General features: G+C 34.9%; 2 protein-coding genes across 2 annotated transcripts; one reads left to right on the forward strand and one right to left on the reverse strand.

Annotated features, from left to right (window-relative positions):
* Positions 1 to 5,562: 5,562 nt before the first annotated feature.
* LOC147807585 (zinc finger MYM-type protein 1-like) lies at positions 5,563 to 7,491 on the reverse strand. The gene has a single exon (XM_087166697.1). The coding sequence runs from the start codon at positions 7,489 to 7,491 to the stop codon at positions 5,563 to 5,565; it is 1,929 nt and encodes a 642-aa protein (XP_087022823.1).
* Positions 7,492 to 10,908: 3,417 nt separating this feature from the next.
* On the forward strand, positions 10,909 to 11,709 carry LOC147807586 (uncharacterized). Its single transcript, XM_087166698.1, has one exon. The coding sequence runs from the start codon at positions 10,909 to 10,911 to the stop codon at positions 11,707 to 11,709; it is 801 nt and encodes a 266-aa protein (XP_087022824.1).
* The last annotated feature ends 2,894 nt before the right edge of the window (positions 11,710 to 14,603 follow it).

A 14,603-nucleotide genomic window follows, 5' to 3' on the forward strand; every position in this document is an offset into this window, starting at 1 on the left:
AACTACTTTTGACTCCATTCCAAATTATCTCAAACTTCCAACAAACATCAAACATTTAATCCTTCGCAGAAATAAATGTAGACAGAACTATCAAAAGACAGGAAACTCAAAATATCAAATTGAAGCAAGCCAACACAACAAACTAATTGAAGAGAGCTTCAAGAATTTAATTTATGGTCAATTGGTACATAATATCGAATTATTGGAACTTCAATACAAATCGTTTTGACAAATAGCGAGAGTTCTAAAACAACCACTGCTAGTCAGTAAACCAATATAGGGGGAAAAACGGCTCCGTTTACACCGACAGGAAAAAGGCACAAAATTTTTGCAGACAACATTTTCGCTATATACTGAATTGGACAGAGACAATGAAAAAATGATTAAAGAATCTGTTAGCAATTTTCTTCCAAAACAACAAATCCCTGAGGAAATAGATCCTACTAATGCTTCTAAGATTAAAAAAAATTATTAAAAAATTGAAAAAACGTAAGGTGCCTTGCAGAGATCGAAATCAACAACACAATGCTCTAAAACCTTCCTGAATGTTACTGCAACATCATATCGCATATATTTAATTCCTGCTTGAAACTTAACTATTACCCTCCAATCGGGAAATCAGTTATAGTTTTTCAAACCTAATAAGAATCCATCAAGGCCGGATTGTTATAAACCGATCAGTCTACTTAAGCCAATAAGAAAATTATTTGAAAAAGTTATTTACGGCAGAATTAAACCATACCTACTCCTATTACCCATCGATCAACATGGCTGTAGATCAGAATTAGATACCACAAAGCAACTTATCATAATAATCGATATCAATGGCAGAGGCATACGCCTAAAAGAATCATCAGTTTTCCTTATGTTAGACATCGCAAAGCTTTTGATCGTGTCTGGCATGAAGTACTTTTTTTGAAAAACTCTTCCAACCCTATTTCCCCGTATAAATCAACAAAATTTTAAATAGACTTTCTTCAAGACAGAAACTTTAGTATCAAAATTAATGAAGCCACATCTTCCACCCGAAACATTTTTGCCAGCATAGCTCAAGGAAGCATTCTCTCGCCTATACTCTACATTTAGTTTACCTTCCAGTAAACCGCGATGATAAGAATAGCCCCACTACTTTTTAATGCTAATGACACTGGTAACTTGTCATAACCAAAAACCCAAACTTGTCGATTTTCAAACTTCAAGACTAAGATTTTGAAATTGAAAACTGAAGCCTCTACTCGAAAATAAAAAATTAATGTCAAAAAATCCAATATGCTCATATTGTTGGAAAAATATGAAAAAGTCAAAAATCTGTAATTCTCTCTCTTCAATGACCGAATTCCCATAACAAATCAAAACCTCAGGGGGTACTGAATTGGAGATGGATCGTTCTCCGGTTCAGGTCAAAATTACGATCTTTGGAGGAATGAATGTATGTATGAATGGGTCCGCCCTATAAACGGATGTGACGTATAAGTGTGGCAGAAGTCGAATTCTTGGCCATAGATGGTGCAACTAGAAAACAAGCGTTCCCCTTCCACCTTAATGGACGACGAGAAGAACTACAACATTAAATACACCCAACCTTAAAAACTAAGCAAAAGGAACAACGATATCCTCTTTCATATAAAACTTTTTTTTTCCTCTTTAATTTATCTACCTTAGTGACTATAACAGACAAAGACCATGTTTGGCTAAGGTAACCATTTGAATAAGAAGTTATTAATATAATTAATTCTTTTTCGAAATAGCAGGATTAAAATTTTTAGTTCGAGCAGGACATTCTTAGTGAAGTGTTTAAAGAATAGTGCTTGCTAAACGTTTAAAAGCAATTGCTTTACATTTCTAGTGGTTTGCAAAATTTGTTTGTAAAATTTAGTGCTGCCAGACACTGCACCGGAAAGGGTGTTTGTTGGCATATGTTATAAAATAGATACTAATTAGACTAAGTAGTGCTGTTTGGTACCGGGAAAATAGAAAAAACTGGTAACAAAACCATTTGATGTATAACATTTTTGGGAATGTCTGACCACCAAAGTGTATTATTCTCCCATCACAAGACGGCGGGCAACAGGAAAGAAGTTGCAAGCGTTGTAAGAGGTGTGGTGCTTTTATTCAATGTGAACTAGTTATCAGATTTCCCTTCAGTAAGGTGTCATGACTCAATTCGTAAGGAAATAAAACCGCTACGGAACATATCTATTTCAACGCAAATACGCGCTTATTTTGAAAAGAAAAATAAAGATATTGATATATTCTTGTTTTCTTCGATACAGAATATAAAAATAAGACAATTGGAGCAGCAAAGCTCCCAATTCTTCCGGTATTCAATAAGGATTTTATTTTCATAGAATAGACTCTCCCAATACCTCCTAGAAGAAGGAAGGCGAAAAAATTTAGTTGCCTGACGTAACAAACATAAATTGTGCTGTGGGGAAAAAATACAAAATATATCACTACGTATGGACTACTGAATTGCGTAGTGAGGGAAAAATACGAAATACCATGTCAATACGCTCGAACTTCGAAAGGATCGAATTTCTCGTTGTGCTCGAGCTCAGACTTTTTCTTTTCTAGGAGGCGTTGACTTCTCTCCCTGCTTACGTTACATGAAGAGGAAAACCTCCCACGGTTAGTCGGAAGGCAAGTGGATGACCCATGATCCGTCTACCACTGAGGATATTTTACGTCAGCGCTGTGGTCGGTGCAAGCCCGACGCAGAATTCATATCGACCAGCCATTTGCTGTGATTCGAACCCAGTTCACCTCATTTGAAGGCAAGCGCTCTATCCCCTGAGCCACCACGACTCTTTAACCCCTTGCCAGCGTCACCCGAATCCAGTTCGGGCAACTACTACGTGTACAGTACTTGTGATGCTCGAACTAACTTCGGGCAGGAGAAAAATTAACGTTTCTATTTTGTGAAACCCGAGCTGAGTTCGTTTCCCCTTTAGGATACTTAATTCATTATTTTCCTAATAGATGGCATTAGTGGTCCTAGTTTTTCACCAATTACGACTTCAGTCGAGGGAGGGAAAATGTGGGTGATGCAAAGAGTGTGATATGGGCTTGTGTGCAGTACCGTGTTTTGGGATATATCATACTGTAAAAGATTTGTAAAATTTATGTATTGAAAATCATATTGTTGTGTTTTTATAGTATATTATGCTAGTTATATTATATTTAGCTTCAAAATTTTGTTTCATTTGCTGTAATTGAATAAGATGTGTGTGTAACTCATTACTTTCTTATGTGTTTGTAAAAATTATAAATACAGTAGTTACTGCATTTAAAATTTTATTTTTGTAATAAAAAACCATTTTCTAACTTTTATAGTAACATAAAGAAGAAAATTAAACAGTCAAAAAAAATTTCACATTTTTGGTTCATTTTTCTGAATTGCATGTCACTGTTAAGGGGTTAATTAAGCATTAATTGAAAAAAAAATATACAAGAAAACAATTTTCCGTTCTACTTTCTGAGATAGAATCTTAAGTTATACGACTACAATTAATTTCGTCATTCATTATATTGGCCGTGTTGTAATAAAATATTTTTTTTATCTTAGAATCTACAGATATAAAAAGACAATGCCTGCTTGTTTTTTATTTTTTGTTTGATAACCGCCAACAAAAGATGTGATATGTAACGTACACCGCATGAAATTGTTTTTGGATTTAGTGTGAAAATGGATAGAATTGTTTGCTAAGTTGGAGAAAATAACACGAAAACAAAAGGTGTTTTCTGAAAAAAGTAATTCAATGCTAGATTTGCTCGCAATTACAATTAATTACAGATAACAGGTATACAGTAATTATTTACTTATAATTGATCACTATGCAATTACTATCCGTAATTGTACATCAAAGTGATAAGTAATCAATGTAATAGCAATCGTGGTAAATGTTTACATGATTTTTAATCGGAATTATAATTCATGTGATTATTGACAACCGTAGATGATAATTGTTGGCTATCATGACTACAAATGTACATGAAATGATTACTTGTCACTTCGATTACATACCAGAAACTTTTATGTACTCAGAAATCTTTTTCCAATCCGTGCTAATGAAAACAAATAAATGAAACTATTTATTTAATGTAGAAACGAACTTAAAACAAATTTTACAGATGAAAAAAAATCACATATTTATGCACAACGATAGGGGTTTTTTTCATGCTAATAATCATAATGTAGGGGAATAAAAAGAAATAAGCTAAATTACTTGTTTCATACACTCCTAATTATAATCAAATTTTTAGGTGGTGTTTAAATATAATGCACCGTATAAAATTAATTAAATATTTACATGTTCTACTGGGCATGTAAGAGTGAAAATTTAATGCCCAATTGGAATTATTTATTACATGCCGTTAGCATGTCTGGCAAAAGAATTGTCGAGCCCAAGGGCGCCGGCAGAGGGGTGCAAGGGGGTGCACTTGCACCCCCTGGCTTTTCTTATAAACAATTATAGAGTATAAAATTTTTTTATTAAAAATATTTGTCCCGCAGTGGACTGATCGTCAAGACACGATTCCCAGTAGATCACCGAAGTCAAGCATCACTGGCTGCGGTCAGTGTGCGGATGGGTGACCACTTGGATCAGTCAGCGTAGGATGGGTGTGCGGTATTGGTCCTCTTTAAACTGTTCTACCGTAAAGTGCTCGACTTCGCGTGCAGGTCGTCGGGCTACAGAAACAGGGGTACCATCCCCTCTGCAGAGGATCAAAATTGTGATGGCATGTCTTCAGATCATCCTCAGGGATGTTTCCCAGACCGTCGCCAATAGCCCATTGTGCAGCTCTAGTGCGACGTAAATGAACTACAACAGCAACAACAATTAAAAATATTTTTATTCGAAAACAAATAATTAAGTAATTATTGATACGTAACAATTAAGAAATTGCTTAATCAAACAAGAATTGCAATCGTCTTGTTAGCTGTCCAAATCTGTTTTTTTTTTTCAATGAATTCTGAGTTATCTTTGATTCTTTTCTTATGCACACTGAGCATGCCCAAACTACTTAATTTCTCGTGAGGCATTGTAGACTGATTCCATGTTTTGATGCGTCGCATTGTACTAAAAGTGCGTTCAATACTGCACGTAATAGCTGGAAGAGTTAGGCCAATTTTGATTGCCTCCGCTACAGCTAGATAAAACGGTGTGACCTCAACAACTAAATCGATGTATTCGAGGGATTCATAAGAATTTTCACTATTCCTCCACATTTCGTACCACGTAAATTCGTTCTTTTTTTTTTAACAATTAAGAAATGTATCTTGAAAAAAATTAACAGATGAAAGTATATGTAATAACAAAACAAAATGTAATAACAGTATATTTCCAAAATTGTTTTTTTTTGGGGGGGGGGCAGTGGCGTACCTAGAACTTTTGCCGCCCGGAGCGATCTCCAGTTTGCCGCCCTTTCTATTATAAGTCAATCAAATAGTGGTTTTTATAAATTAATACACATAAATAAATTATTAAGTTATTTAATCAATATTAATTAATACACAGAGTAAATTTTTTTAGACATATTTGCATGCACTCGTAAACATATTTATATAATATCTACTCTTCTAGCTTTCATGCTAGAAAAATCGTGTATAATGCTCTCAAAATTTATATTATTTGTAATTTCTTGTTCTATTGACAATATTGCAAGATTTTGTAGTCTTAATTGACTCATTGTAGAACGAAGATAATTTTTTATCAACTTCAATTTTGAGAAGCTTCTTTCGCAACTAGCGACACTGATTGAAATTGTTAAAAAAATTCTTAACAAAATTACAATGTTGGGAACAGAATTTTCCAACCTATACTGCTGAATAAATTTTAGCAGATCAAGAGAGCCCTTCTCCCTGTTTTTCCAATGTTTTGCCTCTTCTTTTAGTGTAAGTACAGCCATAAAAACCTGGATCCTTTTTCTTTCAATATGGAACTGTTCTTTATCAATGTCAATCAAGTCATTTATTTGACATTCAAATTCTTCATTTAGTAGGTTACACGGTATTATACACGAATATTTTCTTACAAGGCCATGCAACTGATCGAAGCATTTTTTTATTTCCTTTATAATTCTGTCCATAGATGAAAACATTTCTCTTCGTACTTCTTCTAAGGATAACCCCACGTCTCGCGAATTTTCCCCACTCATATTTTTTCTCCTTCTAACTCGACGCTCAGTCGATATCTCCAACTCTTCACAAATTATTTTGGCTGCTATAACAGCGTTTTGTACTAGCGTATCTCTTTGTTCCATGAAATGTGTTTGCAAAGAATTTAGTTTTATATGGCATTGGTGGACATTTAACAATTTTATTTGCAGGTATTTTTGAGCGTCATTAATTTCCAAAAGGACGGGTTCCCATAAATGAAGGTAATATAGAAAAGAAAAAGATTGCATTGAATTGAGTAATACTCCAGCATCTGATCTCGTTTTACTATTTTCTTCTTCAGATGTCAATTTTTCCAAAGCGCTTAAAATGTAAAAAAAATGTTTTTTTACTATAGTTACCGCGGCAGCTCTAGCGCTCCAGCGAGTTTCTACACTGCGTTTAACACCTTGACCAGTGACAGAAAGTAAAACATTCCATCTATGAGTGGAAGAAGAAAAAAACTGTTCGATAGTTCCAAAAAATGTGATGGAATTGATAGCTGTAGAAGCTGCGTGTAAACATGCCAGGTTTAAAGAATGATTTGTACATGCTACAAATTCTGCATTTGGATTTATTTCTTTAATACGAGTTTGAACACCGCTGTGCTTTCCTGCCATGACGGCAGCATTATCGTAAGCCTGTCCTCTGCAATTTTTTATATCTAAACCGCCATTTTCTAATTTCGTTAAAACCATATCTGTGATTTCACCAGCAGTTTTTCCTTTAGTTTCTACAAAGTCAATAAACGATTCTACAACTTTAACTTCGCTACCATCAATAACTACATATCTAATAATTTGACTGGTTTGATCTTTGTGTGAAATGTCAGGAGTGCTGTCAAATATAATACAAAAGTATTTAGCCTGCTTTATTTGATCCATAATTGTTTTTCTGAATGCGCCTCCCAATAGCTCTATGAATTCGTTCTGGATCTTCGGCGACAAATAAGAGATACTATATTTATTACCCATCTTAATTTTTACTACGTGTTCTCGTAATACTGGGTCGTACTTAGCCAATAAGTCAACAAGCTCAAGAAAATTTCCTCTATTTTCCATTGAATCGATGTTTTCCTGATGAACACTTTCACGATGTCCTCGAAACGCCAAATTTTGTTTTGCTAAGAATCTAAGTATTCTTGTTAGAATTTCCTTCCATTTTTTTATTTCTTTATCAATATTCTGTTGTTGTAGTTTGTCAATAGTTGCGCCACGTCCAAGTCTTATTTCTAATTCCTTCCATTTGGAATATGATCGAATGTGCAGTGGACTCACCTCATGTTTACTAATTTTGGGATTAAGCTTCCACCATTTGTTAAAACCATTTTCCATATTAAAACCTGCTTGACAAAGATTATCAAACAGTTTGCAGCAGAAACAATAAATACTTTTCTTCGATGGTGAATATACCATCCACGATCTTAAGAGCTTTTCGCCATTAGGCAAAATTTTAAAAAACCAGTCCTGACTCAGTTTTCTTGTTTCACCTTTGGCTCTGATTGTATTATTAGGACGTTTTACTCCTTCGCTGAAGTCGGCGTCAAAATTTTGAATTGCAAAGGGACCTTGACGTACCAGAAATACTCTTGTATTGTCGTCAATTTTGTTGGGCCATAATCCAATATCTTTTATAGAAATAGACGGAATAATTTGTGCAGCAGATTCTTCATCAGAACTTGATGAACTTTCTACTTCTTCGCCAGTGTGTGAAGCAGGTCTTTCCTCTTGAACAACATTGGAAAATGTTTTTTCGCCTTCGAGGGCTGCTTCTTCGCCCGTATTTGAGGCAACAATACTAAAAGAACTAGAAGTTGACTTATGGGAGATATATTTGAGTAGTGCTCCAGTATTTTTAGTCTGTATTTCCTCCCTTCTCTTCCTTTTCTTTCTAAATGACGCACCACTTTCTTTTACTCGTTTCATCCTAGGGATATATAATAAAAATATAACTTGTCGAAATAAATAGTATATTATGTATAGAAAACGGCAAAGTCATTTTACTACTCTGAATAGCATTTAGAACAACATCTATATCTATAATACGTAATATAATATACTTACCTATAATAAACTCTCCAAATGCACTGGCACCCTAATAATTTGTTTCACTCTTCACTGTTAAAAGATTGAATCGCGAATGAACAAAATGGTTTATAAGCAATTTATCATTCCAAATACAATTCTTCAAAACGGACTGAGTATATTTATCTATTTGCGATTCCTGAAATTGTAACTTCGTCAGTATTTTTATTTTGTCTCGTTTAGATTTTGTTGTTTAAAAAAGATAGTTCTTATGCCGGCGCCCTAATGCTTTGCAGACCTAGCAGACCGGCGGTCTGCTAGGTCTTCCGCCTTCCCGCCTAGACCGCCTTCCGCCGGCCCTGCTTTTCAAAAGAAAAATCGATGATTTAAAAAAATATTGATATATCACTTCAAAGTAATCATATAAACTTTTCAAAAGAAATGACATTTATAAACTGATATCAAAAAATTTTAGTTAGGAAAAATTGCCGAACAAAATCGTAAAGATCCTTTTACGAATTCAACGAATTTTAATGAATACAATAAAATAAAATTATTATCTTGTTCTTGAATTAGAATTCAAAATTTACACTAAAATGCATTTTTATACACCGAGGAATAATATTCGAAATCATATAGTTAATCATAATTTATATAAACCAAATATTAAAATTATAATAATCATAATAATCATTTATTATTCAAGAAAGAAAATAAATATGAAATGAATAAGTTGCTTTTTACAACTATAAGTAAATATAAAAAATGCCGCCCCAAGGTAAGTGCCGCCCGGTGCGGACCGCACCCACCGCCCCCCTCTAGGTACGCCACTGGGGGGGGGGGGTAGTTTGCTAAAGGGTTGCACCCCCTTTTATAGTATTCTGCCGGCGCCCTTGGTCGAGCCCTTGTCAGTTCTATTTCTTATTTACAATTGTATGCTTTTACTTGAGAGAAATTTCACTTTTAAATATGCACTCCTCAAAAGTGAAATTGCAACACCAAGAAATAATGCACGTAGCGACGCTACGTGCATTATTTCTTGGTGTTGCAATTTCACTTTTGAGAAGTGTATATATTATTGTTATCACCAAGGGAAAGAAGCGGTACTCCCGGTTGGTTATATTTACTGCCACCCAGAGTTGGCCGTTGATTACAGTAATCGATTACAACTGTAATTGATTACAGATAATTACAGCTATGTAATCAATTACTTGTAATCACGATTACAAGTAATCAATTACTTGTAATCGTGATTACAACTTTCAAAAAAGTTTGATTACAGCTGTAATCATGATTACAATTTTGATTACAGTAATCAATTACTTGTAATCACGATTACAAGTAATCAATTACTTGTAATCGTGATTACAACTTTCAAAAAATTTTGATTACAGCTGTAATCATGATTACAATTTTGATTACAGTAATCGATTACTTGTAATCTTGATTACTTGTAATCATGATTACAAGTAATCACAACAAAAACGATTACGAGTAATTATGATTACAAGTAATCAAAATATATGATTACATGTAATCATGATTACATGTAATTTGATTACATGTAATTGTGATTACTTGTAATCAAACTATACGATTACAAGTTATTAAGATTGTATACTATAGTCAAATTTTTTATATAAGTATTCATGCGCTTACATATTTTTATGTACATAGAATGTACGCACGCATGAACGTACAATTTGCGATTCCTATGCATACAATGTATTCACAAACGTTGTTTGTACGTATAATATTCATAATTATATTGTAATATACTTAATGCAATGCGCATATGCTTAGTACATATAATTATGCATTTATGATACATGTACGCGTGTATGTTAGTTTGTACAAAAAGGCAATGTTTTGTATCTTTGTATACGTAGACAATGTATGTATGAATGTATATGAAAATAATGTTCATGCGTTTGCATGCTATGGTGAGCTACAGATCTAGCCTCACCTAACTTTATTTAAAGCTTTAAATTTATTCAATACCGTTGGCAACGTTCCGTTGACAACTGAGTTGTAATTTGGTTTTTCACTTTTCCAGTTTTACCTTTTCATTCTCGGCTGTCAAACCAGATGGTTGTGTTCTTGTTTTTAGTTAATAAATTTAGTTTATGTATGAATGATATTTCTTTCCTTGTACATAACGTTCAATAGACCCTCGAAGACACGGGGGCCTAAAAGTGGTGACCCGTTTGGACATAGAACACGTATAGTCTGCAAATAGAATGTGTTTCTTTCATGGTGGTGTCAACTGGCGTTCAGTAAGCTTATTCTACGACGTAAATATGGTCATTTATTTCAAATATTAGATGAAATTTAAATTTATAAATGCTTAAGATAATGCAAATTTTTTAATATTTCTATAAAGTTAATTGAACTTTTTAAAATATTCTGTCATTATATTTGACATTTAATAACTACTTTTCAATTTCGTAAACTTTGTTACTCTAATCTTAATTTACTATAAATTTCAATTACAATGTGTGAAAAGCAATGAATTTTTAATTAGAGTATAAGAAATACAATTAATTAGTTTCAACTTCACTTACAATAATTTTAATTTAAAATGAAGTATTCTTCAACTGTATTTTGCATTCTTTCTCAAAATGCATTTATTAACTTATGTTTGATATACTTCGATTAGAAATTTAAATTTGTGATTTATTGTGCATGCCTTTTACTTTTGCTCTCTGACTCGCTCATATAAACAAAATGCCTGACGAAATTACTGCTTCTGAAAGCGTGGCAGATGTTGCTCGCGTCGCTTTTAAAGCACCCCCGTTTTGGCGCGCTAACCCAGAAGTGTGGTTTATTCAATTGGAATCTCAGTTTGTCGTATCTGGGATAAGCGCCGACGACACAAAATATCACTGCGTTGTGTCTGCTCTAGATGGAGATGTTCTAACTTTAATTTCGGATATTATTCGGCAGCCACCTACTGATAATAAATATGAAACGATTAAAAATAGAATAATTGCAAACTATGCAGATTCCGAAACTGCTCGTTTGAAAATGCTTCTTAAAGACTTAGAATTGGGAGATAAACGACCTTCTCACTTATTACGCTCCATGCAAGATCTCTCTGGTAATTCTATAAGCACAGAAATTTTACGTTCACTTTTTCTTCAGCGTTTACCGGTCTCCGTGCAACAAATTCTTTCAGTTTGCATGGAAAAAGGTGAGCAAAATTTATCTCTCCTAGCCGAGAAAGCCGATAAAATTTTGGAAGTAACTCAAAATTCATTGACAGTTAATTCTATAAATGTGACAGATGACAATTCGCGTTTTCAAAAATTGGAGGATGAAATTCGTAAACTTTCCGAGACCGTTACACGTTTGTCTAGACAACAATATCGGAATAAAAATAAATTTAGCACACGTAGACAAGGTTCTCGTTCAAGGTCGACACAGCGCACTGTGGCTGGACCTCTATGCTGGTATCACTATAAATTCGGTACTAAAGCTAATAAATGCATTCCTCCTTGCAATTACGCTCAAAATTCGGAAAACTGATTGGACCCTCTGTTCATGCGACGGCAGACATAGGTCCTAGTCAAAGTAGCCTATTTGTATACGACAGACTCACCAACCGCCAGTTTCTTATAGACACCGGGGCTTCTGTTTCAGTTATTCCAAAAACACATATGCAGAAAAATTTGATTTCTAATAAATCTTTTGATATTTACGCTGCTAATGGTTCGAAAATTGCAGTTTACGGTCAGACAACATGTACTTTAGATTTCGGAATTTCCAGGCGATTTCAATGGAAATTTCTTGTCGCTGACGTTACTCAACCAATTTTAGGAGCGGATTTTCTTACCCATTTTAAATTGCTGGTTGATTTAAAAAATAAAAAATTGATTGATTCCTTAACTTACGCTGGTATTAAAGGGGAAACATTTCCTACTTTCTCTTTGGGTTTAACAACTATTGCAGAAGATGCTGTTTATCGAAAATTATTATTGCAGTACCCTCGCATATGTACGAATAACTTAACTTTCAACACTTCAACTCATGATGTTCAGCATCATATTCAAACTACAGGTCCTCCGGTGTTTGCAAAAGCTAGACGTTTGCCACCGGATAAACTTGCAGCCGCCAAAAAAGAATTTGATTATATGTTAAAAACCGGCTTATGCAGGCCTTCAAGTAGCCCATGGGCAAGTCCCATTCATATGGTGCCGAAGTCAAACGGCACTTGGAGAATATGCGGTGATTACAGACGGTTAAATTCTATTACAATACCGGACAGATACCCTCTCCCACACATTCATGATTTCGCTTATAGCCTAAATGACTCAAAAATTTATTCAAAGTTAGATTTTGTTCGAGCGTATCATCAGATCCCTGTCGCGGAAGCAGACATTGAAAAAACAGCTGTTATAACCCCTTTTGGCTTATTCGAATTCACTAAAATGATGTTTGGGCTCTGCAATGCAGGACAAACTTTCCAACGCTTCATGCATGTCGTTTTAAGGGGATTAGAATTTTGCTTCGTATACCTCGATGACGTTTTAATTGCTTCCAAAACTTTAGAAGAACACTTAACTCACTTAAATATAGTTTTTAAACGTTTTGATGAATACGGAATTGTTTTGAATACCGAAAAATGTGTGTTTGGAAAATCAAAGTTAACATTTTTAGGTTTTGAAGTGTCTCCCGATGGAATTGCTCCTTCACCTAGTAAAGTGTCCGCAATTACCGATTTTCCCCAACCTAAAACTGTATCGGAATTACGTAGATTTTTAGCAATGTTCAATTTTTACCATAGATTTATAGATCACGCTTCCGAAAAACAATCTCTCCTTAGTTCCTTACTCACAAATAAAAAGAAAGACCCTACACCCATTAATTGGTCAACCGAAGCTGTGTGCGCTTTTGAAACTTGCAAACAAGCCATTTCTAAGGCAGCAACACTTGCACACCCCACACCCGCCGCAAAATTGTTTTTGCATACAGACGCGTCCGACGTTGGTATAGGCGCAGTCCTTCAACAGCTAAAAAACTCCACACTCGAACCTCTAGCATTCTTTTCTCGCAAACTCACGCTCACGGAAAGGAAATACAGTACGTACGATAGAGAGTTACTCGCAGTCTACTCTTCCATACGGTACTTCGCTCACATGTTAGAGGGAAGAGAGTTCCATGTGCTAACGGATCATAAACCGCTGACCTTCGCATTCCAGCAAAAATCGGATGACTCTTCACCTCGTAAAAACCGACATTTACAGTATATAAGTCAGTTTACAACGTCGATTCGTCACGTGCCTGGAAAAGAAAATGTTGTTGCTGATGCACTTTCCCGCATAGAGGAAATAGCACTCACTGGTCCAATGGACTACGCTGAACTTGCAGCAGCGCAAAAATCCGATCCCGAACTTAGCACTTTAAAGTCGTCAGCTAATTCTAGTTTAGTTTTCAAAAATATCGTATATCCTCCTGACGGTATAATACTTTGTTGTGATACTTCCACTAATGTTGCACGTCCATTTATTCCTCAATCTTGCCGACAAATATTTTTTTCCAAATTTCATAACCTGTCACATCCCGGTACAATTGACATGAACGTACATTTGCGATTCCTATGCATACAATGTATTCACAAACGTTGTTTGTACGTATAATATTCATAATTATATTGTAATATACTTAATGCAATGCGCATATGCTTAGTACATATAATTATGCATTTATGATACATGTACGCGTGTATGTTAGTTTGTACAAAAAGGCAATGTTTTGTATCTTTGTATACGTAGACAATGTATGTATGAATGTATATGAAAATAATGTTCATGCGTTTGCATGCTATGGTGAGCTACAGATCTAGCCTCACCTAACTTTATTTAAAGCTTTAAATTTATTCAATACCGTTGGCAACGTTCCGTTGACAACTGAGTTGTAATTTGGTTTTTCACTTTTCCAGTTTTACCTTTTCATTCTCGGCTGTCAAACCAGATGGTTGTGTTCTTGTTTTTAGTTAATAAATTTAGTTTATGTATGAATGATATTTCTTTCCTTGTACATAACGTTCAATAGACCCTCGAAGACACGGGGGCCTAAAAGTGGTGACCCGGACGTGATGTGAACACGCCTACCTTGGCAGTAACGCCCACTTTGATCTGGATACGCCTACATCGGCAGTAACGCCTACTTCGTTGGATGATCCACATTGAACAGTTGACTTGCTACTTGTGACTGCATCATTATCCACCTCCTCACGCAGTTGCTACTCAGTCTCATCTCGATCACACACAACGTCGGCTTGCATACTTGTGATTACTCGACTGCTAACGGCAACAGAGGAGCGACTACGACCGTGAAGTTAATACACCTCTCACATTCAGCACTAAAAAAATACGGTGATCTTAATACAGCTCTCCCGGCTACGCACAAAACAGCAATGA

The sequence above is a fragment of the Parasteatoda tepidariorum genome, chromosome 6 (genome assembly GCF_982258835.1).
Source record: "Parasteatoda tepidariorum strain Cologne lab strain chromosome 6, Ptep-v5.0, whole genome shotgun sequence".
Taxonomy (NCBI): domain Eukaryota; kingdom Metazoa; phylum Arthropoda; class Arachnida; order Araneae; family Theridiidae; genus Parasteatoda; species Parasteatoda tepidariorum.

Excerpts from the sequence above, each read along its gene's own strand:
- LOC147807586 (XM_087166698.1), top strand. The coding sequence starts at position 10,909 with ATGCCTGACGAAATTACTGCTTCTGAAAGCGTGGCAGATGTTGCTCGC.
- LOC147807585 (XM_087166697.1), bottom strand. The coding sequence starts at position 7,491 with ATGGAAAATGGTTTTAACAAATGGTGGAAGCTTAATCCCAAAATTAGT.